A 27964-nucleotide genomic window follows, 5' to 3' on the forward strand; every position below is an offset into this window, starting at 1 on the left:
AGAGGCCATCCTAGATTCTTGGTGGTGACAGCGACAAGATATTTTCCCCCTCCTCTGCGGTGCCTGCTCTTTTTCCAGCCTGGCAGCTGTCTTAATCCTCCATTCCTCAACACCCTGCTTTTCCTTGGCACTGTCTTGGTGGTCCCCAGTTTCTCCAGCCTGTTCTTTTCCATGGATTCCCCCGTTCTAAAACCCCTGGGGATGCCCGCACAGGCACACAGTAGAAGTGGGACAGGTGATGAGGGTCTCGGCTGCTGTGGTCGGTGCCCCCACCGTTTGGGGGCTTCTGTTTGCAGATGGTTCCCTCTGGTCCTCAGCTCATATCTAGACTAATAGAGGAGGATAGATACAGAGGTGGGGGGCCTGGAAGGGGGTTTCCACCTTCTCTGTTGGGGACCCAAGAGGGGAGCGCAACCCTCGCTCCCAACGTCGCATCACCACAGATCCCCAATCCGCGCTCGCATTTGTTGACACCATTCCACTCGGTGGTCTACCCTCTCCAGCTCCAGGCCACGATCCCCCTCACCCAGCCAGGGCCAATCCCCCACGCTCCCCGCGAGCCGAGCGATGCGGTTCTAGGACCCGGAGGCGCCACCGAACGCGCCGCCGCCTCGGCCTCGCCTTGGTTGCCTGCGGTTTCGGCAGGTGAAGCGACGCCCGCCGCCGCCTCCACGGCAGGTGAAGCGGCCGGCAGCCCCCTCCCCGCCGCGCCATGGCTGCGGAGGACCCCCGGCCGGCGCCCGGTTCCCGCCCCCTCCCTCCAGCCCGCCCCCCTGGGGCTGGGTGCGCGGCGGCGGCGGCGGACTGCGGTTTGCGCGCACCGGGAGCGACAGCAGAAGTTCGAAAATCGCCGAGGGGGGAGCCCGCGCCGCAGCTTCCTGCCCCCGGCCCAGCCCTCTGGCCCCGGCGGCCTGCAGCCTGACTTCCTCCCCCCACCCTGCAGCTTGCCGCCGCGCTCCCTCGGACGGGGCCACCCCGATGGGACGCCGCGCCCCGACCCCGGTGCGCCGCTGAGCCAAGCGCCCGCGTCGCCGCGAGCTTCGGACCCTCGCCTCCTGGGCCGGGAGCCCCGTCCCGGTCCCCTGGAAAGCTGGATTTCCGAGGCTGGAGGCGCCTAGCCGGCTGGGTGGGGACCACCATGGGCAACGCGGCCGGCAGCGCCGAGCAGCCTGCGGGCCCTGCCGCGCCGTCCCCGAAGCAGCCGGCCGCCCCCAAGCAGCCGATGCCCGCGGCCGGGGAGCTGGAGGAGAGGTTCACCCGGGTCCTGGTGAGTGTGACCCGCTGCGCGCAGGGCGCGGGCGAGGGGCGGCAGGGGCTCGCCACGCGTCCCCGCCCCCGGGGGTTCAGGTGCCGCTTGGAGATCCCCCGCCCAGCGGTTGCCCCCTCCAGGGATGGCAGTGACAGTGGCTTCTTTCAGAGTGACTTAGCACTCCCCCAAAACTTTCTTCTGCATTCACCAGTCTCTCTCCCTAGACAACCCTCATGCTCCCCGATCTAAAGGTCCTTAAAATGTCCTGTGAGGAAGATGGGAGCGCAGCGCAAGGGGCTCCCAGGCACTCCCTTCCCCACTGCTCGCAGGCCCAGCCACTGGGTGCGGGTCTCCAGCATTTGCCCTTCTGTGTCTCCGGGTCAAAGATGGAAGGCGTTACAATTTAACCTTCTAGAAGCCGCTGACCTAGAGCAAGTGTTTGGTGTGTTCGGGTGCCCGGGCTGCTGAGTGGGTTGTCAGATCATGCAGAGGGGGGTGTCTGTATTTCTCACTTTCCCCATATCCCTGGGCAGGTCTCCGGCATCCCCTCCTAGCTACTGAAAGGAGTACATTAGGAAGGGCGGGGTCAGGATGGGTTGGCCACTGACTTGGGGTGGAGCAAAAGTCAGAAGCCCCCTTCCACTGTCACCTGCCTGGGGAATTGGTGTGGGGACGCTGGAGCCTAGCCCACTGGGGAGGGACTCATCAACTCAGGCTGAACCTGGAGAGGTCAAAATATGTTTGGTGCTGTGGGGACTCCATAGAAGTCAGGGGTCTTTAAGACTGGTGGGCAGAAGTAGGGAGAGGGCAGGGCCACTTGTTCTCACTTCCCCTTCCATACCTCAGCCCTCTTCTCTGCTCCTTTCTCTAATTGCCTGGTGGCCTGTCTGCTGTCAACTGTCCCTTGCTGGATACTTTGTGACAGGAGAATAAGATTGGGCTGTTTCCCAGAGGCACTTCCCAGTCTGGGCAGGCTGGTACTGCAGGTCTGAGGGTGGGGGCTCAAGGCAGGCACAAGGAGCAGAGTAGTGCTGGCTCAGTGCTTGTCCCCACCCCGTCCTAGACATTATTCCTCTCTCTGTCTAGTCATTAGGCCCTACTTGCTAGATCATCTGCAGGGCTAGATCCCTCCTAAGGGTTCCTGAGAGTCACATGCTGCTCCTCCCAGGAGAAGGTTAGGAGGGATCTGGAGGAACTCTGGGGTGGGGTGCGGTCTATCCTTGTGAAGGCGCCTTGCTTGAAGGGGAAGGGGAGGGACTTTGATGGACACCTCACACCACACTAACCCCAGACTTTCCCCATCTCTCCACCTGTCCCTACTTCCCACCTCCACAGAACAAGGCAAAGCTAAGCTGAGCTGAGCAGATGGGGGAGGGGCACGTGGAGACACAGTCTCTGGATCCATCAGTGGTGGATCCCTGAACTCCCACTCTGAACTCCCCAGATGGTGGGGCAATGTGTGTCTGTAGGTGGGGGTGGGGCAGGCTTCAGGCCTGAGGTCCAGGCTCCAGGCTGCTCTCTGTTATTCACACTAATGGGGGGAGGAGCCATGGGAGTGAATAATTCAGACCAATGGAAAACCCAAAAGTCAAGTGGTGATGTTCTGATGTAGGTATAGGACTTGATTGCCCTGCTTAGATTTGTGACTGTAATTGACTGGTTGAGCCTGACATAAAATGTCACTGCACACACCCCCACCCCCGCCTTGGCCCCCTGCTCTCCTGCCAGTAGCAGGGTATGGAAGTGGGGAGGCCCAGTGATCTCAGAGGGTATCCTGGCAAAGAAAGAGTTGGTGCTGGGGAGAAATCTAAGGCAGCAGCACTCATTGGGGGTCCCACTCCTCCCTGACCCCCGGAACCCCAGTGTGTTTACACCTTCTTCTTGGGGTGGGTCAACCCATGCCTTGTCCTGTTGTGGGCAGAATGAACCCAAACTCAGGTCACTTGGCTAAGAACCTGGTTCTTCTTATTTTCTGTGAACTGGGGCATGAACTCCACCCTGAGTCACAGCCTTGACCTCTGCCTGTGCTGCCCAGGGTAGAGGCTTTGGGTGAACCCATGGGTCTGGCATTGGTTGTTTCAAGTGGTTCCCACCCATCTGACCACCACCCCTGGGACCAGAGCTGAATCCTGTTGTTAGTTGATGTTCAAGGGAAGAAACTTAGATTACTGGGGGCCACCACCCTCAGGGATCCTCCAATCTTGATGGGAGAAGGTACCTTACCTTGGCTCTAGTCACCTGGCCTCAGGGAACCTCTTTCTTTTGCTTCAGCTTGGCCCCTTGTCTGTCCCTGGTGGTTAATAGGATCCCAGCACCCCTAACTTTTCCTTCTCTCTTAATGGTGAGGCTCCTAGATGACAGATACTCTCACCAAGGCCCAGAGCCAGGCAGAGGTTACAAGCAGGCTTTTTCCTATGCAAGGGTGAACAGAGGGGCACAACCTTTCCAAGAAGGCTGTGTGAGAGAAGACTGCCCCTGCTTAAAATGCTGATGGGGAGAGAGCGGGTTGAGCCAGGGTTTCTGGCTGCTGCCTTAGCAACCGTGGAGGAGCGATGGCTGCCCAGCCACATGGGCCTGCTGCGATGGTGGGAACACCAGCCAGCCAGGCTCCGAGCTCTCGCCTCTCCTACGCCCAAGCCCAAGGCTGGGTGTCTTCCAGCCCTCGTGCCTTCTCCTTTGAGGCAAGTAGGGTGACAGATCTGGATGACAAGGCATCCTTTACAGGCCTGCCAGAGTGGCATGTGTACAGGACACCCCTGATCTGTCTGGGCAGAGAGGAGCCTGTGGCCTTGGGGTAAAGGGATAAGGGAAGGAGCCTGGGATGATGTCCCAAGGCTGAGAGTGATGCTGGCATCCAAGAGGGGACTGAGCCATTGGAGAGGAATTTGCCCCATGAGGGCCTATCACCTGGGGTGCTCAGATTGGTGTCCAGGGACATGGTCACTTGATCAGGTAGTGTGGGGCACTGAGCCCAGCTGCAGGCAGGGCAAGGTTCCTTGGAGTCCTGCCACCAGGATGGGCCCTTTTCCCTGTGGGCTGGTGGTGAGGAGCAGGAGTGTATGTCTCTAGTCTGACTGAGGTGTGCATCCTTGGCCAGTTCCCTCCAGGGGGTGGGCAGAGGAAGTTTGAGGGCATGTAGCTCAGACCCTGTGCTTCCCACCTCTGGGGTGTCTTCCACAGAAGATCTTAATGAGGTGTGGCCCTGTGGTCAGATTTTGGGCTGGGCAGAGACTGGGTGACATTCCCAGGCAGAGCTGGCTGGCATATGCTGACCCTGGAAACCCAGGGATGTGGTGGGCATGATTCACAGTGACATCTGGAGCCGTTGGCAAAGAGCTGGGTGAGATGGGCAGGAACAGGTGAGGCTGTTCTTGGTACCACCTCTGCATTTTTTTTTCCCTTTGGGAATACAGAATTCTAGATATCCCTGCCTTTGAGGGAGCAGGGGTTACTCAGGAGAAAGGCAGGGAAGGTTTCTGGGTACTGGGGTCATGAAGTTTAAGGGCTGAATTTTTTCTTTACTCCTCACTAAGCTGCGTGACCTTGGACAAGTTACTTAATTTCCCTAAGCTTCAGTTTTCCTTATGTTTGTAAAAAGACAATGTTAAAGGTATCTGCCCACCTGCTAGGATTTTTGAGGAGATTCAATCAAGTGCTCAGCACCACGCCTGGCATGGAGCAAGTGTTAATAACTGCTCTTCACTGTGAGGAAGTGAAGCTGGCCTGGTCCTCTCCACCTTGGGGCCCTTCTCCGTGAAGGAGCCCAGACCCTGATTTCTCCTGTCCCGTCTCCCTCACCAAGAGCACCCATGGGTGTCAGGCGTTCCCGAGGAGCCCCCAGATCTCTAGCCATCATAGGCCAGGCTGTCTCCTTGCCATGATGCAGGTCAGCAACGGCAAGGCCCATACTGAAAACTGCCTGGTGGCCGGAAACCACGAGAGGGAGGCCACCTCTCCTGGAGGGTGGGGCAGCGGTGGGGCTAACGGTAGAAGTGTGCACATGGGGAGGGGGTGGGGAGGCCTCCACTTCCCCTGACAGAGGGCGTGCTGAGGGGGGGTTCCCCAGTGAGTAAGAGCACAGTGTGGGTAACAACAGGAAGTGCAGAGCGCTGGGTGGCAGGAAGTGCTGCTGGCTGTTCCTGGTTCCTCAGATGGGGGGACTGGGGCCATGTTGTCTTCAGAAGACCCCTCGGGGCCAGGATCCACACTTCTCATTGTCCCCACGGTCCTTTTTTCCTAAGGAAACCAAGTCTCTTAACCAGCCTGTCTTCTAGAGGTCACCTTGAACAAACCATTGAGCTTCTCCGTGCCTCAGTTTCCCATTTGTAAAATGGGGATGCTAATGGGGTCTACTTTGCAGCTTGTTGCTGAGGTCTAAATGAGTTAATAGATGTAAAGCACGTAAGATGGCACCTGGCCCAGAGGAAGTGTTTCAGGAGTATTATTATTGTCACCACCATCACTGCTATTGTTATTCTTCTGCCAGCCTGGGTCATGTGGGCAGGGCCGAGTGTCCTGGTTCTCATGCTCCTTGCCTTTTACCTGCCCTGGGTACCCTTGAGCTCAGGTGGGGGAAGCTGTTAGCTTTTGGGGTTCTTAGCACCTAATTCAGGGCAGGTCACCCATGGCCTCTCTAAGCCTAGAATTCTTTTTTTGGGGGGGATGTACTGGAGATTGAACTCAGAGGCATTCAACAACTGAGCCACATCCCCAGCCCTGTTTTTTGTAATTTATTTAGAGATAGGGGTCTCACTGAGTTGCTTAGCACCTCACCATTGCTGAGGCTGGATTTGAATTCACGATCCTCCTGTCTCAGCCTCCTGAGCCGCTGGAATCACAGGCGTGCGCCACCACACCCTGCTAAGCCTAAGAGTCTTGTAAGAGTTCCAGAAATTCTATACTGGGATTTTAAGGAGTAGATGCTATTGATTATTTCTGCAGATGCTTCGAGAGCTTTGAAGCCAAAATAGAGGTGATGGGCTAGATAGGGACTGGGAACTGGGGACAGGCCCAGATTCTGGGCCGTCTGGGCTGAGGAACCCCTGTGGAGCTGGCCTGACACTGGGATTGGTGGGTGTCCAAGTTCAGGGGCATCTTGGGGTTTAAAGGGCAGAGGTACTAGGAGGCTCTTGGGTTGGGATGCAGACTCTGCTCAAATTGAAAGCGAAACTGTAGGGTGTGGTCAGTGTCCAGATGTGGCCTGAGCCCTTCAGTCTACTGGGACAATGCTTTAGAAGTCAATACTCGTGGGGCGGGGTCTGGGGTGGGAGGCTCCAAGCATGAGCCTGCAGGGGCTGGTCTGGGGTGAGCAGAGAGTGGGGTTGCTCTCTGGTAGGTGGTAGGGACATGGAGGGAGGATAGTGGTTCCCACACAGTCTCATAGCAAGATTCAGCTTCTTTTCTTGATCAAAAGAAAAGAAGAAATAAGTCCCATCTCCCTCGTCATCAGGTCCAGGGCACTGGGAAAGGGCCTGAGGACCAGTTCATGTTTGACCTTGCCCCTTGGAGACACGCCTGTCTCATCTGTATGTTTCCACAAACTTCTATTCACCCTATTATGCCCTACCTTGGGGTCCCCTGTGGACTCCCCCAACCAACCCTATGTCCCTACATCTGCAAGATTCCTCTTCCCCATATTGGGTCGCTGAAGAACATTATTATGTTGAACCAGAACTTGGCACTCAGCAGTCCCAGGAGCTCTGTGTGGTGGGAGTGTGCTCATTTTATGGAGGCAGGAGCCGAGGCTCAAGGAGGCCAAGAAGCTATAGGGTTGGTTTTCTGGAACGAAGCTCCACTTGCTCCACACCACAGTTGCCCCTCTTCTGTCTTCCTCTCAGATGCCCCTCACACACACACCTGGACTGCCTATCCCTTCCTGTCCTACTCGAGCAACTTCAGCTTTCTTCTTGTCCCCCCAGCCTCCATCCACAATGCTGCCTCCTTTGCTTAGGGCCCAGGTCTGGGGCTCTGATCCTGTTTTCAAGGTGGCCTCACCTCACCCTAAGTGAGTGGCATCTGCTGGCCCCTCTTCCACTCCCTGGGTACTCGTCTCTTCGGTGGGCACTGTCACAGGCGGGGAGCAGCTGCTAATTAGTGCTCAGCGCTGTCAGAGCTATTTCTGATTTCTGAGCCTAATTTTAGCACGTCTGGCAGGCTGGCACGTGGGCCTGGGGCCTGAGGACCGCCAGGTGGGGAAGGAGCAAAGGGGCGCCCTGCCTTCCACCAAAGTGGGGACAGGTGTGCCAGGCCCCAGCACAGACCTCCCCTCCCCAGTAATAACCCTGGGCTGCCCTTGGGGAGGAGACCAGCACTGTGGCTCAGTCTTCCTGGCTCCCCTCTTACTGGCATCATGACCTTGGGCCAGTTACTCCACTAATCTGTGCTCGTACCTGTGAGATGGGCATGATGGTACCAACAGTGGCAGAGAAGATAGAAGGCCGTTGGCAACATTCCGGGTGCTGAGTGGTACCTGGCACTATACACACTCAGGCGAAGCTGGCTACTGTGACTGTTGGAGTTGAGATTATGACTGGACCTGCCATTGTGCCATTCCAGAGCCAAACAAGTCTCAAGGGCAGGTGAGGCCCAGGAAGTCCCATGTCAGGAAGTGGCCATCCCTTCTGAGGCTCAGATGCTGGTGCTCAGCCACCTACCCCTGCATTTCCCTCTTCTGTGCCACTGCTCCAGGGTCCTGGCATTGCCTGTCACCTCCTGCTTCCTCCTCTCCCCTCAGCCTTGAGGCAAGGCATCTCAGCCCCGCCCTGCCCTTTGTCTCTGTGGGGTGGATGTGGCTTAGAGAGAGACAGAGCAAGGATGGCCTGGTAACCCTCCCCCCAGGCAGAGTAGGTCTTCCAGCTTGAAAGCCCCTTCCGCAGGGGTCTGGACACAGCAGGAGCTGTCTTAGGCCCTGGCCTGATGGCAGGGAGGACAGAAGTTGGGACTATGGCGGATTCCTTAATCCAGGCTCACTTTAGCAGTGGGGGACAGGGATGACGTACCCCACTTCCAGCTGGCTGGGAGTCTAGTGGGTGGGCAGTTTCACCTCTCAAGTGAGGCCTTGGCCGGAAAGGTTAGGCAACTGGGACTGAGAACACCCAGCTTCCTGTTATCTGAGGATGACTCAAGGCAGTGATTTTTTGGGGTGAAGTCTAGCCAGAGCCCTAGACTTAGGCCCAGCGTCCAAGAGAGGAAGCTGGCTGAGGAGCCTTGGGTGGGTGTGGTCCCTGCTCTGCTCCAGCTGTAGCCTCTCCTCAGAATCCTGTGACTGAGAGTGTGTAGCCTAAACCACAGAGCTGGGGACAGGAGCCCTACAGACTCTGGCTGGGGCTCTCAGGGGGCTCCCACATCACCAGTAGAGACCCTGGCTGAACTGGAAATTCCACGAGGGCAAGAACTGTCTGACGCACAGGCTGTCAATAAACCTGGGGTTTTCCCTATTGAGGTGAACTGGCCATGTCTTCTGAGTCTATTAGGGAGACTCACCATGTCCTTGGGTCCAGGGAGCCCCTGCGGCTGGCAACACTGGGTTGATTCCACATCCCTGGGCTGGACTCTACGCTTGCCCTGTGGTGACAGAAAAACTGTGGCTAAGGAAGAGGACCCATACAGAGTTCTGCTGACCTTTCTTAGCTCCTGAGGGGAGTCCCAGCTGGGCCACCAGCATCACAGGCCTAGTCAACTAGCTGTTCCGCCCAGTTCCTGTGACTGAGTGACCTTCCCTGTTCAAATCTCCCCCACCTCTGCATCCATGATGCACCTGCCTGGAACTCCAAGCTTGGATGACATGGCTGCCCTCAGCTCTCTTCCTTCTTGGAGGGGAAGAGGGAGATACAGAGAAGGATGAGGCTTTTGAGTGCCCTGGGCCTAGGCTTTGCTCATATCCACAGGCCACACCTAAGCGTGGTTGGAGATGGCTCCCCTGTTAGCTTCCCACCTGGATGGGAGGAGAGATGGGGAAACTAGAGCCCAGACGTGTCTGAGGTTCAGCGAGTGCATACATCTGCCTCATGCCAATTTTTTTAGGGAGCTGAGGTGAGGGGATGACAGAGCCCAGGCAGACTTGGATTCAAATAGTGGGTCCCTTTTGGGTTGTTGGGCCCGAAGGTGCTCTGTTCTCTGGGCATTGGTTTTTTCACTGGATAACATTGTTTATCTCCCAGGTGAGAGGATGACATATCTTCTAGTGGGTTCCCTGAAAATACCATATCCTCCCCTTCCCTATCATTTTGGGGCCATAGGCTCAGGGTCTTATTTTTTCTCCCCTCCTCAGAACTGTATGAACTTACCCCCGGACAAGGTCCAGCTGCTGAGCCAGTATGACAACGAGAAGAAGTGGGAGCTCATCTGTGACCAGGTGGGTGTCAGGTTGGTTCTGTTACCCATCTGTCCTGGCATTGGGGCATCCTGTCTTGACCAGGCTGATGCTGGTAAGAGGCGGGTACTACCACACTGCCCATGGGGCAAAGCCCATACCTAGAGGCTGGGTTGGCATCTGGGTAGGGTGCTGGGGGTCTCTCTAGGACTCTGAGTTCCCCTCCCTTTGACACCAGTCTCCTTAGAGATCTTGTGAGTCATGAGCAAGAGCTGATAGGAGTTGGGCCAGGGCACTGGCCAGGCAGCTGGGCTGGTTCACTGTCCTGCTGAGCTTCCTAAACAGCCTCCCTCCCCCTCGCTCTTTTCTTCTTCTTCTTCTTCTTTTTTTTTTTTTTTTTTTAATTGGTACTGGGGATTGAACCCAGAGGCGCTTACCCACTGAGCCACATCCCCAGTTTTTTTTTGAATTTTATTTAGAGACAGGGTGTCTCTGAGTTGTTTAGGGCCTCACTCAGTTGCTGAGGCTGGCTTTGAATTCGCAATCCTCCTGCCTCAGCTTCCTGAGCCACTGGAATTACAGGTGTGAGCCACCAAGCCCAGCCTTGAGCAGCCTCCCTTGACCCTTCCGACCTGCTTGGGCTGGAGAAGGGAGGTGTCCACCTGGGTCTTACATCTTCATTGAGCCCATTAGAGGGGGCAGGAAGGGACAGGACTCCCTGTCCTTCTGTTCCTTCACATTCAGAGGAGATATAGTCAAGGAGCCACCACGGCCAGCCAGTTTCGACCTGGGTCCCTCAGAGCTTGGTCCAGGCCCTGGGCTTGCCACCCTCACAGCCCACTGGGCTGCTGTGGATGAGGAGGACCCCTCCTGGTTCTGGGTAGGGCGGGGCTTGGCTGCTGGGGATCCTATAAGGTGGAGGCAGGAGCAACGTTCCAGCGGAGGCTGTGGAGGCTGGGCGTGGGGAGCTGGGGAGCCAGCGCCTCCCCGGGGGCCCACAGAGCCTCCTTCTAATGGACTGGGATGAAATGAGTTGGCTAGGCATCCATCTAGGGCAAGGCTGGGCTGTGGCAGAGGGCGGAGGCCTCTAAAGGCTGTGGAGCTGTGAGTGTGTGTGGGTGTGTGTGTGTGTGGGGGGGGAGGTGTGGGGGGGTTGAGGGGGTCCTGCTGAAGAGGCTGGGCCTGGCATCTCAGAGGTAGGGACTCAAAGGCTGGAGAAGTAGAGGGTTATGGGGGGTGGCTGGGCACATCCAAGGGGTCTGAGATGGGAGGGATGGGAGCCCTTGCGAGTGGGGGTCTCTGCATGGTCCCTCTGTGGGAGTCTCCCTGCTGTCCCAGGGCTGGGGTGGCTGAGTTAGGAGTTGCTTTGTGTAACACAGAAGAGGAGCCCCCACAAGGGCACCTACCAACACAGGGGGACAGGAGTCCTGGGGGAGAGGCCTCAGCCTGCCAGGGTCCCCCTACCACACACTGCCTGTACTCCCAGCTCTAGTCCAGGGAGGGGAGGGAAGGTGCCGCCTACTGTTCAGACTGAATCCCCCCTGGTGCTGGGCCTACCCCAGGATTGACCCTTTACATTCTACCCACGGAAACCAGTGGGTGGAAGAGGACTGTGGCCTGGGGAGGCCACAGCAGGAGGGGCAGGCCAGGCCTGGGGCTAGATGGTTTGGGTTTGTGCCATTGGTCCTTCAGAGACATCTTAAGACAGCCTGAGCCCCAGGTTAGAGCAGAGGATGGGACACTGGGACGAGGACAGGTCATTTGCCCCGGGGCAGCTCTGACTGGCTCCCTGTGCCCCCATCCCTCTCCTCAGGAGCGGTTTCAAGTCAAGAACCCCCCTGCCGCTTACATCCAGAAGCTGAAGAGTTACCTGGATACCGGTGGGGTCAGCAGAAAGGTAGCAGCTGATTGGATGTCCAACCTGGGGGTATATGTCTCCCCTTTTATTCTCTCCTTCCCCCTTGCACCTTTCAGGCTCTGGGCAGCTGGCACAGCCATGTGAATCAACTTGTCTGTGGGTTCGTGTCAGTGTCAGTGTGTGTGTGTGTGTGTGTACCCCATGTGTCCATGCATGGGTGTGTGCGCACCCTATGTCTATGTCCCCAGGGTGGTGTGTGTGGATGTGCATGTTTAAATGAGTATGTGCCCTGTGTGCTTATATAGGAATGTGTGTGTGTCTATGGGGAGGTGTGTGTGTGTGTATGTGTATGTGCATTCTGCGTCTGTGTATGTAGCTTGTGTGCACCCTGTGCGTCTATGCATGGGGAGTGCATGCATCCTGTGAGTGTTTATTCTGCTGGGCAGGTGTGTGGAGGTGGTGGGGGAGGCAGAGCGTGAAAGGCCCTGTGTTGGGGGTGGGGAGGGTGGGCATGCTGGCCGCTGCCTCAGGGCTTGATGGCCTGTGGGAAACTGTGCTCCACCCACCACACTCCTTGTTCTTGGCTCTCAGTTCAAGAGGCGAGTTCAGGAGTCCACACAGGTTCTGCGGGAGCTGGAGACCTCCCTAAGGACAAACCACATTGGGTGAGCAAGGGCCTAGGTCCCCTCGGGTCTAGGAGGGCTTCCTCTGACTCCTTCGTAGGCTGTACCTGTAGACCACCTCCTAGTGGGTGTCCAGCGACTCCTCCTTTGCTCCTGCCCATCCTCAGTCGGCAGCTTGGTGCCTGGCTGGACCATGGCCCTGCCTGAGCCCCCAGTACCTCCTGGCATCACTGGGTCTCCTGAGGTTGGATGTGTTGGTATCTTCCTGGGGCAAGGCCATCCAAGGGCTGTGCCTGTTGTACAACTCGAGCAGGTCACTTCCTGGATGGGACTCAGGGAGCCTGTGCCCTACAGGTGGGTGCAGGAGTTTCTCAACGAGGAAAACCGTGGCCTGGATGTGCTCCTGGAATACCTGGCCTTTGCCCAGTGCTCTGTCACGTAAGCCCCCAACCCCACCCTCATGCCACTCTTAGGAGCCTTGATCCATGTGTCCCTCAGCCTCAGCCCACACCTCTGGCCAGTTCCAGTCAGCATAGTTGGAGCCCCCTGGGACTCAGTACTTGGCCCTGCACACCCCTTCCTGAAGGCATGCCCATTCAAGGAGGGATGTCCCCTCACTTCTTGCTGTGCTCAGCCCAGGGCCAAGAACACAGCCTCCTGCTCTTGTCCCAGTTTTTCCTGCAGGTCTGGCCCACCTGGCAGTTTCCTCCATCCCCTTCTTAAGTGTCCCCTGCAGTGCTGGCCTCCAAGCCCCTTGCATCGTATCTCCAGGTATGACATGGAAAGCACAGATAACGGCGCCTCCAACTCAGAGAAGAGCAAACCCCTGGAGCAGTCTGTGGAAGATCTTAGCAAGGGGCCACCCTCATCAGTGCCCAAAAGTCGCCACTTGACCATCAAGTATGTGGTCCCTAAGACAGGGTGGCAGGAGAATGAAGAAGTCACCCTCATACTGTCACATCTAGACAGCTCTATACATGGCCCTGGGGGCTGGGGAGGGGAGCCAAGCATGGGGGACCAGAGTCGGGGCCTCACATAGCACTCAGGACACTAATATGTTAAGGGATGAGTACCTGGGTGGGTCTGGGACGAGGAGGGGCCTTCTGGGGTGGTAGGACCTCTCTTGTACCCATCTAATCCCCTGTTTTCTCCTATGCGGCCTCCAGGTGCCCCCCTTCTCCCCGGTACGTAGCCACCTGGGGGCCGGTGCTTGCTTGGCCAGCTCCCTGGGGGGTGGGTGGGTTGGATGGGGCATTCAGCTGACATCCTTGGGTTCAGCTACTGTGGTAGGTCTCCTTATCTAAATATAGGGCATCCAGCTGGGAGGTGGGAGGAGGAAGGAAATGACCTTTGGGTTTAGGGAACCAACTGCATATTAACTCCCAAACTCTCACAATATTTCTCTGTTCATTCATTCCCTTACTTGTTCAACAAACATTTTAAAGCACTTACTATGTATTAGGTATGTGGCAGGTACCCATATGTCAGATCACCCTCCTTTGGGGGTTCCATAATTTAGTGGGGAACAATTCAGTGTGACAGGTTGTCACAGAGATGTGGCAACTTTAAGAAGGGAGGTGGCGGGCTGGGGATGTGGCTCAAGTGGTAGCGTGCTGGCCTGGCATGCGTGGGGCGCTGGGTTCGATCCTCAGCACCACATAAAAATAAAAAAGATGTTGTGTCCACCGAAAACTAAAAATAAATTAAAAAAAAAAGAAGGGAGGTGGCCACGACCTGGGGCAATAGCAGGGCTACCCAGAAGGGATGATGCTGGAACTATGTCTTATAGATGGACAGAGGCTGTATAGGCAACAATAGGGGCAAGGAAGGGCAGTCCAGGGGGAAGGAACAGCAAAGACTTGAGCATATTTGTGTCATGACGTAAACGGGTGATGTAGCAAGCAGAGGCGAGGACTCGGGAGGAGGTGGGGCCTCTTAGTGTTGCTGGAAATGTGATAGAATTACCAAGAGGACTGACGTGGAAGTCTCCGTTGGCAGTTCTACAAAAATGAAAACATCACACTTTTTTTTTTTTTTGGCCAAGAATAATTGAGCACGCACGCACATGTAGTCCTTACTAGGTGCCAAGAGCTGTTCTGAGCTCTTTTCATAGTCCCAGCAACCCTGTCAAGAAGGTGCTATTATTGCCATACCTATTTTACAACTGAGGAAAGTGGGGTACAGGGAGATTAAGTAACTTGCCTAGTACGTGGTGACCTGGAATGTTCTTGAACCACAGCATTCTGCATTCACAATCTGCCTCTCAAGATGGAGATGAGCCCAAGTGGCTACGAGCGCCACCTCGTGGAAAGTCTTCTCATGGCTTCTTCCAAGCCGAATCTGTCTGGCCCCTCTATCAGTTCTCTCCACCCCAAACACAGCAACTCTTCTTAGTGCTAAGTCCCTGTAAGGGTCTTTGCTTCCTCGACCCACCCTCCCTTCCTGAGGACTGAGGAGGCCCACCTGCCCTCAGCTGGGCTCTTTGGATAGGTAGATGGGAGGCGGTGGCTTAAGGTTCCAAATATGCCCTCTCTTACTCCAGCCATCATCTTATTGGTGGGGGGGGGGAGCAGGAAGTTGGGTCTCGGAGCTCTAAATATAGGGGTGTGTCTTCTGCACCCCATCCAGGATGACCCCTGCCCACAGCAGGAAGGCCTTACGGAATTCCCGTATCGTCAGCCAGAAGGATGATGTCCACGTCTGTATCATGTGCCTGCGTGCCATCATGAACTACCAGGTTGGCTGTGGCCATGGGACTAGGGGAGCTGGGGAGAGGGGGCTGTCTTCACTGGGGGTTGTGCAAATTGCTGATATTTGGAGACCAAGTGTCCTTCTCCCTGCCCCCCCACCAGGGAACCCTGGGGATCTGGGCTGGTAGGGGATCTTGAGGCTGATGAGTCTTGAGGGGATGCCCACATTTTTGCTCCCCCCTTGTCAGATCCCCATGAGTGCTCCTGGGTGTGGCTGAGGCAAGGATGTGCCTCACATGGGGGCCAAGCGGAACTGAATAGCGAGGTCCATGGGGAGAGCATTTGGCCCTGTTTGGAGGAACCTGCGGGTGAAGCTTGTCTCTCTTATTTTCTCAGCCCTTAAGGACTCAGCATGTCCAAGGTGGCTGACACTGGCTTTGGAAAAGACAAATTAAAAGAGGGACAGTTTTAGGATCTGACTGCTGCTGAGGAGATGTGGTCAGATATGAAAAATAATAACTTTCTAAGCTGAGGGCATTAGAGATCAGAAAGGCACGGCATCAAATATGTAGGAGGTGCTGATGGTCCTGAGGGCCTTCCCCGAGGCACTGACCTCTCTTCTCTCCCCAGTCTGGCTTTAGCCTTGTTATGAACCACCCGGCCTGTGTGAATGAGATTGCTCTGAGTCTCAACAATAAGAACCCCCGGTAAGGTTCACGTCCCTAATCTGTCTCCACGTGTGGACTCTTCTACTTAACCCCTTGCCTACTCTGTCCCCCAGTTCTCAGGACTGCTGCCCAGACTCATCCCACCTCTGCCATCAATGCCCCTGTCCTCCTCTAGCCAGGGCCATGCCCACCCTGGCTATGGGCACTGCTGGTTCCTGAGGGACAACTTGTCCACTCTTTGCCCAGAACCAAGGCCCTGGTGCTGGAGCTGCTCGCGGCTGTGTGCCTGGTGCGGGGAGGACATGATATCATCCTTGCAGCCTTTGACAATTTCAAGGAGGTACCGGAGTCCCCATCCAAATACATACTTGCCCCTGGGGCTAGTAGTTGTAACCTCTGATGGGAGCAGCTGAGGATATTGGGTAGGCATTTGGGGAACCCAGAGGATAAGGAAGTTCTGCAAGGAAGGTACAGAATCAGGTGGGAGCACTGGCTGACTGGGACAGGGACAACTATAGGGATCTGCTAAGCCTCTGATTCTCAGCCTTGCCAGGTCCGAACTGGACTTGATTCTGACATCTTGGGGTTGCGCACTCTGGCTAATAGGCTTGCTAGAGTGGTTGTGTGGGAATATAGTGCATGAGCTGGATGTGTTCCTTCATTCCTTAATGAATGTTTACTGAGGACCTATTATGAGCCAGGCAGGAATGGGACCCTGGGATATATCAGTAAGCAAGAGAAACAAAAAAGCAGAGAAGACATATAATAAACAATGTAATAAATAAGGAAATTACATAGTGTGTTAGGAAATGACAAGTGTTGTAGGGAAAAAGAGACACTGGCTTGGGGGAGAACTGGTTGCAGGGTGGTCAAGGAGCCTCATTGAGAAGGTAAGACTTGAGCAAAGCTGTGAGAGAGGTGAGGGTGGGTGTGGTCATTGTTGAGGCAGTTGGAATAGCACGTGCAAAGGCCTTGAGGTGGGAGTGTGCCCACATGCAGAGTAAGTGTACAAGAGGGCTCTGGGAGGGGACTGAGAGAGAGTGGAGTTTGCAGCAGAAGACTGACATGGCTTAGCTTAGATATATCTGATGAGGAACTTGTAGCCGTACAAGGGTGACAGCCAGGATGGCTTAGGAGATGTGTTACTGGGTTCTCAGTGAGCACCATTCCCCCTACCCAGGTATGTGGGGAACAGCACCGCTTTGAAAAGCTCATGGATTATTTCCGGAACGAGGACAGCAATATCGACTTCATGGTGAGCTTAGGAGGCTGGCTGGGGCCCAGGCCAGGCCCTGTTGGGTTCAGGGAGCGGCTGGGCTCTGGGTTCTGCCCCAGTAAAGCATGAGGGCTGACTGGCCAGTGGGGAAGGAGTGGGTTTTGGGGGAAGAGGGCTAGATTGGGTCATAGAGGTGACAACACTGTGTTAGTGGAGTAAATACTGTGGAGAGGTAGGGAGACTTGGGGATAAATGGAGGTTGAGCACCCCCTACTTAGAGGATCACAGACTTGCTCTCCTGGGCCCCCAGGTGGCCTGCATGCAATTCATCAACATTGTGGTACACTCGGTGGAGAATATGAACTTCCGTGTCTTCTTGCAATATGAGTTCACTCATCTGGGTCTGGACTTGTACTTGGAGGTGAGCACTGCACTCCTTCCCCTTCCCCCGACATAACCATCAACCAACACAGATTTTGGCCAGGTGGTTGGCAGATCTGTGTTCAGATCCTGGCTCTGCTACTTCCTAGTCATGTGATCTTGGATAGATCTGTTCCTCTCTCTGAGTTCCTCTCTCTCAGTTTTCCCATCTGTCAAACAAGAAAATCATAGAAGTAATAATGACTCTAATGTGTAGAACAGTGCCCAACACAGGATAGGCACTCAGTCCAGCAGCTTTTGTGGCAGGCACTGGAATACACTCCAGTGGCCCTGGGTCTGATTCTGGGAGTACCAGCTCAGATGGCCACTCTCACTCTAGGACATAATAGGGAGCCCAAAGATATTAGGCAGGAAGGTCTGGGTTCTGGGAAGGTGGGCAGGGGTCTTGGGGGTTCTTGGCCCAGCCTAAGCAGAGAAACTGCAGCTTCTGCCCAGATTCCTTTTGAAGGTTGGCTGGAGCAGTAGGGCCTCTGGGATTGGATTTTTGAAAGCCAAGATTGACAAAGGTGAAAAACAGTCTCAATTTATATATATGTACGGTGGAATATATTCAGCCATAACAAAGAGACATAGTACTGACAGGTTACATGGATAAGCCTTAAAAACATCACCTTAAGTAAATGAAGCTAGACACAAAAGGCTACATATGTGATTCTTTATATGAAATGTCCAGAATGTATAAATCCATAGAAACAGGAAGTAAATGAATGAAAAAAAAAAAGAAAGATAGTAAGTAAATGAATGGTTTCCAGGGGGTAGGGAGGAGGGAATAGGAGTGACTAATGGGGTATAGGATTTTTTTTTGGGGGGGGAAGTGTGATGAAAATGTTCTGGAATTAGATAGTGATGATGACAACCTTGTGAACGTACTAAAAACTCTTGAAGTATATACTTTCAGATGGTGAATTTTATCGCATGTGAATTATATCTCAATAAAAAAATAAAGAAAAAGGCAGGCTAGGGTTCAGGCCCCTTCCTCTGGGTCCCAGTAATGGTGAATGGACAGAAAGACCCCCCTGAATTAGGCCTCACCCTGCTCATTCCATCTGGGGACAGAGGCTTCGGCTTACGGAGAGTGACAAGCTGCAGGTGCAGATTCAGGCATATCTGGACAACATTTTTGATGTGGGTACGCTGTTGGAGGACACTGAGACCAAGAATGCTGTGCTGGAGCACATGGAGGAGCTGCAGGAGCAAGTGGCACTGGTGAGAGCCGGTCCTGAACCCAGCCCAGCAGTAATAAGCGCTCTGAACACTTATCTGTCTCAGGGTCCTAGGGCCTGAAGGCATAATAAGGTACTGAAGGGCAAGCACTGTTCTGGATGTGAATTGGAGGTGGCTGTCCGTCTAGCCCCTGAGTTTGGCCTGAATCCAATTCCTGAGTCCTTTGGGTGTCTTTCTCAATGAGTATTCAGCGAGCTCCTGCACGGTGTGGGATTTATGTGAAAGGCAGGCGCCACCTCCACAGATGCTCAGACCCCAAGCTTTGACTTTGAGGAACTGGATGCCAGGGGTCCCTCCTAGCTCAGTCTCCTCCTTCCCACCCACCTTTCTCATCGGTGGTGCCTTAGTTTCCCCTCCTCTTACTGAGGTTCAAGTACCAGGCTCGGCCCACCCTTGGCTCGCGGGGCTGAGCGGATCTGGGAGCCTCCCCCAGCTCCAGGCAGGCTTGCCTGATGCCGCCCCCTCACCGGCGGTGCCAGTGCTGCCTGGCCGCGGGTGGTAGCTCACCATGTGCCGGTGCTACAGCTGACAGAGCGGCTTCGGGACGCAGAGAACGACTCCATGGCTAAGATTGCTGAACTGGAAAAGCAGCTAAGCCAGGCCCGCAAGGAACTGGAGACCCTGCGGGTGAGGCTGGGGTTTGGACTGGGGTGGGCTCCTAAGAATAGGCTGGCTGGGGTTTCTGGGCTTGACAGCTCCTCCCTAACCCTGGGAAAGGATGGGGACTTTGTGCCACGGAGCCTGGAGCCTGCTGGTGGGCACTGATTCCTTCCCTGGGGCTTGCAGGAACGCTTCAGCGAGTCAACCCCCATGGGCATCTCCAGACGTCCCCCAGAGCCTGAGAAAGTGCCTCCTCCCGCCCCGGCACGGCCCTCCGCCCTGGAGCTGAAGGTCGAGGAGTTGGAGGAAAAGGGGTTAATCCGAATCCTGCGGGGGCCCGGGGATGCCGTCTCCATTGAGATCGTCCCAGTCACTGTGGCAACCCCAAGCGGCAGTGATGCTCCTACTCCGGGGTTGCCCAGCTGCTCCCCCAGCCCAGGTGCGCGGGAGCTTCAAGCTGGGGTGGGGTGCGGTGGGGGCGGGGGATCCGGGCCTGGAAGGGGAACCTGGGGCCAGGTCTGGCACTCAAGAGTCAGCTGAGGGCGGTCTGGGTTGTGGGTGTGGCTCAGATAGGCGCAGGTAAGTCGCAGGGCAGGGAGGCGGACCTGAGACCACCTAAGCCACGAAGTTGACTCGCTCCTCCCCCGCCCCGCCCTCGCTGGCTTCAGATCTCCCACCTGCAGCAGAGCTGGCTCCTGGAGCAGCACCGCCCGCGCCACCACCCCCACCGCCTGGCCTCCAGTTCCAACAGGAAGCCCCTCCCTCGACGCCCCCACCGGCCCCGCCCCTCCCGGGTAGCCCAGAGCCCCCGCCCGCACCACCGTTGCCAGGAGACTTACCGCCCCCACCCCCACCGCCTCCGCCGCCACCTCTCGGCACTGACGGACCAGTGCCACCGCCGCCGCCACCTCTCGGCACTGACGGACCAGTGCCACCGCCGCCCCCACCGCCGCCCGGAGGTCCCCCTGATGCCCTTGGAGGGCCTGGCCCAGAGACGAGCTTAGGTGAGTGGAGTGGACCCCCTCGAGCCCAGGGCTTGGGGGAGATGAGTAGAGCCCCAGCCTCAGTGTCCTCCAGGACCCTCTGTCCAGGGGCTTCCTACTGCCTCCTGCTGCCCTGTCAGGCCTTGCTGGGCTGGTTGCCTCTAGCGCCCCCAGTGCTCACCACTCCCTCCCGGCCCCAGGAGTGAAGGCCAAGAAACCCATCCAGACCAAGTTCCGGATGCCACTCTTGAACTGGGTGGCCCTGAAACCCAGCCAGATTACAGGCACCGTGTTCACAGAGCTCAACGATGAGAAAGTGCTACAAGTGAGTGCACCTGTCTTGCTCCTAGTGTGGGCATCGAAGAGGTGGGGGCTTGCCAGGATCATGGGGGTGGTCATCTCCACCCAGTTTTACAGAAGAAGTGGAGATGGGCAGAGCCTTAAGCTACACTGCCTTGGTGCATTGGTCTAGTAGGCAGTGGTATACTGACCTCCCTGGAGTCTTTACCCTCCTTTCCTATAGAGGGGCATATCCCTCTCCTTTCAGGCCCTTTTCCTACCACTTCCTCACAACCAGGACCTTAGCCCTCTTGATTCCACTTTCAGTTTTCCAAAAGGGATGTGTTCCATTGCTTCTGAGCCATTGATCATTCTGTTCCCTTTACCCTTCCCTTTTCCCTGATGACCAGTTCACGCCTTTCTTAATGGCCCAAGGCTGGGTCTTCTAGGCTGGGTGGTTCTCTTCTTCCTCAGTGTTCCTTGTGTTTCTCCTGTATCAGGGCCTATGTTCTATTTGGGTTATTGCTTTGTCTCTCTGCTGATGGCCTATCAGGACTGAACCAGTGGTTCTATCCTTGAACACAGTGCTCACCCGGAGTGTGCCAGACCTTGGCCCCAACCAGCCCCACCTTCTCCCCCTGTACCCTAGGAGCTGGACATGAGTGACTTTGAGGAACAGTTCAAGACTAAGTCTCAAGGCCCCAGTCTGGACATCAGTGCTCTCAAGGGCAAGACAGCTCACAAGGCCCCCAGTAAAGCAACACTCATCGAGGCCAACCGGGCCAAAAACCTGGCCATCACTCTGCGCAAGGGCAATCTGGGGGCCGACCGCATCTGCCAGGCTATTGAGACGTGAGTACCCTGCTCTGGGCTTTTGGCAGCTCAGCCCCTCTTCTAGGCTGGGATCTTCAGGCAGAGCCTAGTAAGAGCCCCAGCTGGGGGACAGAGCCTATAAGCTTCATTGGAACCGTGGACAGGGAACTGTATTTCCATTTTTAGGTTAAGAAAACTGAGTCCAGGCCTAGATTGGGACATCCCACTCCCTTCTTGCCTCTTTGGCAGAGAGATTTATAGTAGGGCATCTGCCATTGATGAATGATGGGGACCTGGGCTCCCAAACTCCCATCTTCTCGAAACTCCTACTTCTTGTTCTGTGAAGCTGTCAGCAAATAGTAAATATTTAAGTTCATTTATTCAACCAAAGGAGGGAATGTAATCTTGTTCTCTGGGCTGGTGGATATGGGGTTTAAACGGCTGGCTCCTCTGCTCACCCATCAGGTATGACCTGCAGGCTCTCGGCCTGGACTTCTTGGAACTTTTGACCCGCTTTCTGCCCACGGAGTATGAGCGCAGCCTCATTGCCCGCTTTGAGCGGGAGCAGCGTACCTTGGAGGAGCTGACGGAAGAGGACCGCTTCATGCTACGCTTCAGCCGCATCCCACGCCTGCCGGAGCGCATGTCCACGCTCACCTTCCTGGGCAACTTCCCGGATACGGCCCAGCTGCTCATGCCGGTGTGGGCGGGGCGGGCAGGGCAGTGTGGCCTGGGCTTCGGGTGGGGGGAGGCATCTCTCAGCCCAGGCTTCATCTGGGAGATCTGAGCCTCTTGATGAGGGTGCCTCCAACTTACCTCCCCTGTCTCACCTCCAGCAACTGAATGCCATCATTGCAGCCTCAATGTCCATCAAGTCCTCTGACAAACTCCGGCAGATCCTAGAGGTGAGAGCCCAGGGCAAGGGTCCCAGAGGCTGGGCCCATACTGGCCTCTTCTAAGTAGTGTGAGAAGGCCCCACCTACATAGTGTACAACAAAGATAATGTTCCCACTTCTCATGTACATGCTTTGAAAGACAAAACTAGATCTGGGTGAGGATTGGTGACAGCAGCCATGCCTTTAACAGGGTATCTGAGACCCTGCCAGAGGGGTCAGCCCCTCTGGGTATTGCTGTGTGAGCAGCAGTGGACCATCCCAGGAGGGGACCAGTAGTAATGGTTGGCAAAAGGGTGACAACCCCTAGGAGGGGAAAGTGGCTGCCAATTTTGGGTTGGACCAGCAGAGGGCAAAATTGGATATGTTCATGGGTTAACCATGCACACATGTGAAACGTGCATACACACAAGTACGTGTGTCATGGAGAGAGAGTTCCATTCAGAAGTGTGGTAGGCTGTGTGTGTGCAGGCTCATTTTTTGTCACCTTTTTTCTTGTGTAATGTTTACTTAAGGGGCTTCCCCAGCCCTGGTACCCTATTGAGTCTCTTCCCCTGCCTCTCCCAGATCGTCCTGGCCTTTGGCAACTACATGAACAGCAGCAAGCGTGGGGCAGCCTACGGTTTCCGGCTCCAGAGTCTGGATGTGGTGAGGTGGGGGGCCTTGCGTGGCGGCTGGGGACTGGCTGGTGGCCTGTGGCTTACAACAGGTCTTTGCTCAGCTGTTGGAGATGAAGTCGACTGACCGAAAGCAGACACTGCTGCACTACCTGGTGAAGGTCATTGCTGAGAAGTACCCACAGCTCACAGGCTTCCACAGTGACTTGCACTTCCTGGACAAGGCAGGCTCAGGTATAGAGCAGCCAGGGCCCTGAGCAGGCAGGAGTTCAGGCCGGAGGCCACTGGGAAGCAAGGGGACTGCAAGATGTAACTGGGTGGGAGTGCTGCCTCTCAGATTCCTTGAGTTCACTCTGCCCCGTCTTCCACCCAGTGTCCCTGGACAGTGTCCTGGGGGATGTGCGCTCCCTGCAGCGAGGCCTGGAGTTGACACAGAGGGAGTTTGTGCGGCAGGATGACTGCTTGGTGCTTAAGGAGTTCCTCAGGGCCAACTCTCCCACCATGGACAAGCTACTGGCAGACAGCAAGACTGCTCAGGTGGGCTGGGGCTGGCCTGGTCTGGAGCTAGGGAAGCTGGGTTGGGGAAATGAAGGAGTCCTTGCCATTGGATCACTAGGTGGGGGTGTATAGCCCAGGTCTGGAGGGGTGTGGCCACAGCTGGGACCCTTTGGGGATGAAGCAGAAGTGAAGGGCCACCTGCCTGGAGGAGCAGATGAAGTGGCCAATGTCCTGAGGAGGTACAGAGCGGCATCAGGCTCTGAGGAGCCCATGCTAACAGGGCTGATGGGCTGTGCCAACAGGAGGCCTATGAGTCTGTGGTGGAGTACTTCGGAGAAAACCCCAAGACCACATCCCCCTCCATGTTCTTTTCCCTCTTCAGCCGTTTCATCAAGGCGTACAAGGTACATATGTGTGATGGGTGGGCTGGGAGCCCTGAAGCCTTTCTGCATGGGCAGTGGGAAGGGCAGAGGCTGCTTCTCTCTTGGGTGGGACAGGGTAGGAGTAAGGACTGCCCTCACTGAGAATTGCCTTTGTCCCTCAGAAAGCTGAGCAAGAGGTGGAACAATGGAAGAAGGAAGCAGCTGCCCAGGAGGCAGGTGCTGACACCCCAGGCAGGGGGGAACCCCCAGCACCTAAGGTATGCAGCTGCTGCTGAGCCTGGTTCTGGGATGCAGGGATGCAAGGTATCCTCACACTCTCTGGCCCCATTCCCATCCCCATTGTTAGGGACAGACCCTTTTCAAAGACAGTGCCCTAGGAGTCAGGGATGGGAGTGGGTTCCTTTTGTTCCAGTCACCTGTCCTTGCTGTGAGGCACTAGAATTGAGTGGGGTGGAGGGATCCTGGAATTGGAGCTATATATACATCTCCTTCAGTCTCCACCCAAGGCCCGGAGACAACAGATGGACCTCATATCTGAGCTGAAACGGAAGCAGCAGAAGGAGCCACTCATCTATGAGAGTGACCGTGATGGGGCCATTGAAGACATTATCACAGGTGAGGGCTTGGCCAGGCACCTGTTCTGTCCTTCTAAGCTGTTCTTTGTCTGGACCCGGACCAGGGGTCTGGCTGCCTTACTGCCTCTTGCTACCTTTTCTGTTTTTCTTTCCTTTTTCCTTTCTCTACCCCCTACCCCTTCACCCTCAGTGCTCAAGACAGTGCCCTTCACCGCCCGCACTGGCAAGCGGACATCCCGGCTCCTCTGTGAGGCCAGCCTGGGAGAGGAGATGCCCCTCTAGCCCCCAGGTACCTGTCACATCGCTGCTGACAGCTCTGGGACCCTTCTGTGCTAGTGCATGGCTGGAATGTATTGCAGGGCAGATGGGAGATCTGGCAAATGTAAACAGTGCCCCTTCCCCTAAACACACAACCTGGGTTCTCAGAAGGCTGAGCATGTACCCTGGAGCTTGGTCCCAGCTCTGGGCAGACTCCTGAAGGGCTATCTCCTTTGGTTGCCAGATCTACGGAACCAGCCCTACATCCGCGCAGACACAGGCCGTCGCAGTGGTCGTAGGCGCACTCCAGGACCCCCCCTGCAGGTCACCTCTGACCTTTCGCTGTAGCCTATTTCCGCAGGTGGATTCTGTAGGGGGTGCGGTTGTGGACAGGCTGGGGCTCAAGGAAGGTGGGCCTCTGGGCAGCCCCTCCTCCTGCTGCCTGGCACCTTGGCCCTCCTTAAAGGGGCCAGCACAGCCTCCTCCTGTTGGAGGCAGAATCTCCTGGTCTCAATCCTCAAAAGCTGCTTGCAGCACCCCTCCCCCAATAGCCATACTTAGCCTGAGCGGGAGCCTGGCCTGTAACTTATAAAGTGCACCTTGCCCTCCCCCATGAACTCCCACCCCCAAAGACTCTCCTTGGACCATATTTTTATACAAGATTAATAAAGATGTTTGCAAAAAATCAGTGTCCGTTCGGTGCCCACTCCCATTTCACAGAGCCGGTTTCGCTCAGCAAACGCTTTACTTGTACAAGCTCTTCACAGCTTGTTTCTGCAAAGAGGCTGGTGAAGGGGAGAAGGGTTGCTTCTGCACTAGAGTCGCAGGGGACAGAGCCCGCTTTGAGAGGCCTATTTGCTCCAGCGACTCGTCCACGTACCCTGCGGGAGGGCGGAGGGAGCACGTGGAGGGTGTAGCCGGCAGTTCGGAGATGTGGAGGGTGTAGCCAGCAGCTCGGAGATGCTGAGACTCGCCGGATTAGCACCTCCTAGGTCCGCCTTGCTGCTGCCCCCCACTTCCGCTGGGGCCTCCTACCTGGATACCTCGCCCCCTTTTCCTTTCCCTCTGCGCCTGCGCCTACTCCGTCCCCGTTTCTTTCGGTGTGCTCCCACTCTTCGCCTGCCGCCCGCCAGTCCCGCCGCCGCCGCATCTGCTTTCCCGCCTCCGCCCCATCTGCCCTGTCCTGATTCTCCCCGGCCCGCCCGCCCTTCTCCGGCGGAGCCCCTGGTCTGCATTGCCAGCCCAGCGCGTCTGCTCTCACCTGGGCTGAGCGGTCCCAGGTTGGGCAGGAGCTTGGAGCGGCCGGGCTGGTGGGGCTTGGGAAGGCGGAGGTCGGGGGGGCCGGGGATTCGGCTCCGCGTCCTGCATTCTGGCCGCATCCGCCCGGCCAGTTTGGGTATCTGAGAGTAGGGGTTGCGCGCACCTGGGGCAGGCGCCCGGCAGGAGAAGGGGGAGGGGATAGTGGTGCCGGGAGTGGGTCCTCGGAGGCCAGAGGTGGTGGCGGGGACTGTGTGTGACCGGAAGAGTCCCCTCTCCAGTGGCCCCCAGCCCCGCGCCTCTGTCCCCCGGCCTCTACCCACTGAGCGCGCACTCGGTTTGCACAGTGTGTGCAGCGAGCGCGCTAGCTCCGTGTTGGAGAGGCCGCTGACGCGCGCCGCCTGACAGAAGAAGTTGAGGCCAGCGTGGGCGCGCGACCGCCGGCCCTGGCCGCGGGCCCGACCCCTACAGCCCGGGCTCAACTGCAGAGCCCTCTGCTTCTTGAAGTAGTAGCTTGAAGGAGAGAAGAGGGGTATCCGTTTTAGACAATGCCTCCTTCGTCCCCTCCATCTCACAGGCTCCGAAACTCAAGGAGAACAGTAAGCCACTTGTCTTTGTCTGGGGTGGCTTGGGGCTCAGGAAAAGGGCCCAGAGTTCAGGGCTCCTATCTTTGGGGCTTGGGATCTAGGGACGGTTGTGCCCACCTCATCACCTCCTGTGCGGACTTGGAGGGCACAAAGCCCTGGCTAAGCAGCTTGAACAGGATCTCTATGAACAGGGTCTTTAGGCTCTTGGGGTCACAGACCCGACGGTTTCTCATTTGCCCTGGGGACAGCAAAAATGAGTGTGAGGAGAGGCCTCCTCCCCAGGCCAGGCCCACTCCTGCCACACCAGTCTTGTGCTCACGCATGCATTGAGCCACGTAATGGTTGTCAGTGAGGACACCCAGGAAGTCTTTGAAGCTTACGATTCCATCACCTGGAAAGAGAGAGAGGAGGATGCAATGGGTGCCTGCCCCTGCAGAAGGCTTGCCCTGTATACACAGACTCAGGGTTCCCATGTGTGTGGTTCACCTTGCTGTCTGCCTCTCCCTGCCTGCCCTTCCAGGATATTTCAAATTGTTCATCTGCAGCCCAAAAGGTACACACATAGCATGAAAGTTGCCCTGTGCAATGTGGATATCCAACTGGGTCCACAGAGAAGCTAAAGGTAGACCCTAATTTGAGTAGGGGAGAAATAGCCCTTAAGTTGGGGCAGCCACATGTCAGGATAAGAATTAAATCAGCAGCAATGTTTAAAGGCCATGAGATAATGATGATGAGGACTCTTTTCCCAGGAGAGGGAACTTTAAAGTACAACTAGGGAGGAATGTTGTGGACAGGGCTAGCATTCATCAGGAGACTACCTGGAGGTGGGAGAGTGCAAGAGGGCAGAGATGGGACACCCACCATCCAAGTCTGCCAGCCGAAGAGCCTCACACATCTCCTGAGGGCCCAGTTGGATACCCACATTGCGCAGGGCAATTTTCATGCTGCGCATGTCCACGGTGCCTGTTGGGCTGCAGCTGAACAGTTTGAAGATATCCTGGAAGGCTGAGGGTAGAGGGGAGCAGGCAGCAAGGTGAACAGCACACATAGGAACCCTGAGCCCTAAGATCTGCCTATTGCAGCTAAGGTGGAACATCTGATGCCTTAGGTTACCTCAGCCCCCTGGACATATATAACTTTTAATACAAGCCCCCTAGACATATATAACTTTTAATACAAATAACAGTAGTGGCAGCTTTGTATTGGCACTTTAGTGCCCATTCAGTCTTAAAATTCAAACATGGGTCTTGGACATATTTATATGAAAAGCATTCAAAACTCATGTTCAAGGTCATACCTGGTAGTCTGACTAACTATGATGCCCTGGAACCCTGCTGGGGCCTGGCATATAGCAGGCACTGAAAAGTGTTGATGTAGAAAATTATTCTGCTCTGAAAGGCCCCTGCCAACACCAGGATATATCTTTGAGGAACACTGGGGAAGTGATTCTTTCTACTCTTGCACTCCCCACCCATAGCCTAGATCCTAGGCAACAGGGGAGCTCATTCTTTTTTTCACCCTGTCTCCTTCTTTCCCTCTTCCCTTCTTCCTTTCTATCTTGCCTATCTGTCCATTTGTTCAGCCAATCTATCCATCCAAATACCATCATTTGCCTATCCAACACTCCATCCAGTTTTCTTTCCTTCCTACACACACACACCAGGCACATCAGTGAATTTCAGTTTGTAGAGATGAACAAATTTATATTGGCATGGAGGGAAGGTTATAAATACTGGCTTCTTGCAAGGTTTACAGATACTGACTCCAGCTTCAGGGCGGAAAACCTCTCATAGTTCTGCCCTGAGCACCCCCTAATTTCCCTCCCTACTCCCAGCCTAGGACTCTCACCTGTCAGCTCCCGGGGTGTCAGGGGCAGGAGATTCTCGTCTGTCATGCTGCCCCAGGGGGAAGAGGTTGGTCAGGTCTTGGCACCTGCTGCAG

At 55.9% G+C, this 27964-nt stretch overlaps 2 protein-coding genes across 14 annotated transcripts; one reads left to right on the forward strand and one right to left on the reverse strand.

Moving 5' to 3' along the window:
• The first annotated feature begins 586 nt into the window (after positions 1-586).
• On the forward strand, positions 587-24859 carry FMNL1 (formin like 1). 13 transcript variants are annotated; one of them, XM_081271904.1, is made up of 28 exons: positions 587-1267; positions 9519-9602; positions 11374-11487; positions 12010-12083; positions 12396-12479; positions 12714-12941; positions 13208-13225; positions 14670-14778; positions 15362-15438; positions 15646-15739; positions 16580-16654; positions 16926-17036; positions 18113-18262; positions 18806-18907; positions 19067-19319; positions 19549-19884; positions 20064-20188; positions 20792-20994; positions 21421-21655; positions 21792-21860; positions 22416-22496; positions 22570-22699; positions 22839-23002; positions 23266-23367; positions 23508-23603; positions 23853-23961; positions 24112-24210; positions 24424-24859. In XM_081271904.1, exons 1-27 carry the CDS (start codon positions 1139-1141, stop codon positions 24201-24203), a joined length of 3444 nt encoding a protein of 1147 aa, XP_081128030.1. In that variant the 5' UTR covers positions 587-1138; the 3' UTR covers positions 24204-24210; positions 24424-24859. The 13 variants fall into 13 exon arrangements, with proteins under 13 accessions (XP_081128030.1, XP_081128027.1, XP_081128022.1 ...); XM_081271901.1 differs by having other exon boundaries at positions 23841-23961; positions 24424-24858; XM_081271900.1 differs by having other exon boundaries at positions 589-1267; positions 12813-12941; positions 23841-23961; positions 24424-24858.
• Positions 24859-27917, reverse strand: LOC308636360 (uncharacterized protein; the record flags this gene model as incomplete). The annotated part of the gene is made up of 6 exons (XM_081271775.1): positions 24859-25142; positions 25223-25949; positions 26141-26261; positions 26343-26414; positions 26885-27028; positions 27872-27917. 6 exons carry the CDS (start codon positions 27915-27917, stop codon positions 24924-24926), a joined length of 1329 nt encoding a protein of 442 aa, XP_081127901.1. The 3' UTR covers positions 24859-24923.
• Between the last annotated feature and the right edge of the window lie 47 nt (positions 27918-27964).

This window comes from Spermophilus citellus (genome assembly GCF_964194105.1).
Source record: "Spermophilus citellus genome assembly, chromosome: 17".
NCBI lineage: Eukaryota > Metazoa > Chordata > Mammalia > Rodentia > Sciuridae > Spermophilus > Spermophilus citellus.

What these genes read in the sequence shown, in the direction of transcription:
- FMNL1 (XM_081271896.1), top strand. Translation starts at nt 1,139, where the DNA reads ATGGGCAACGCGGCCGGCAGCGCCGAGCAGCCTGCGGGCCCTGCCGCG. An exon ending in ATTGGATGTCCAACCTGGGG is followed by an intron (nt 11,488 to 12,009) that starts GTATATGTCTCC and finishes CTTGGCTCTCAG; the next exon opens with TTCAAGAGGCGAGTTCAGGA. An exon ending in CAGCTGCTCCCCCAGCCCAG is followed by an intron (nt 19,320 to 19,548) that starts GTGCGCGGGAGC and finishes CGCTGGCTTCAG; the next exon opens with ATCTCCCACCTGCAGCAGAG.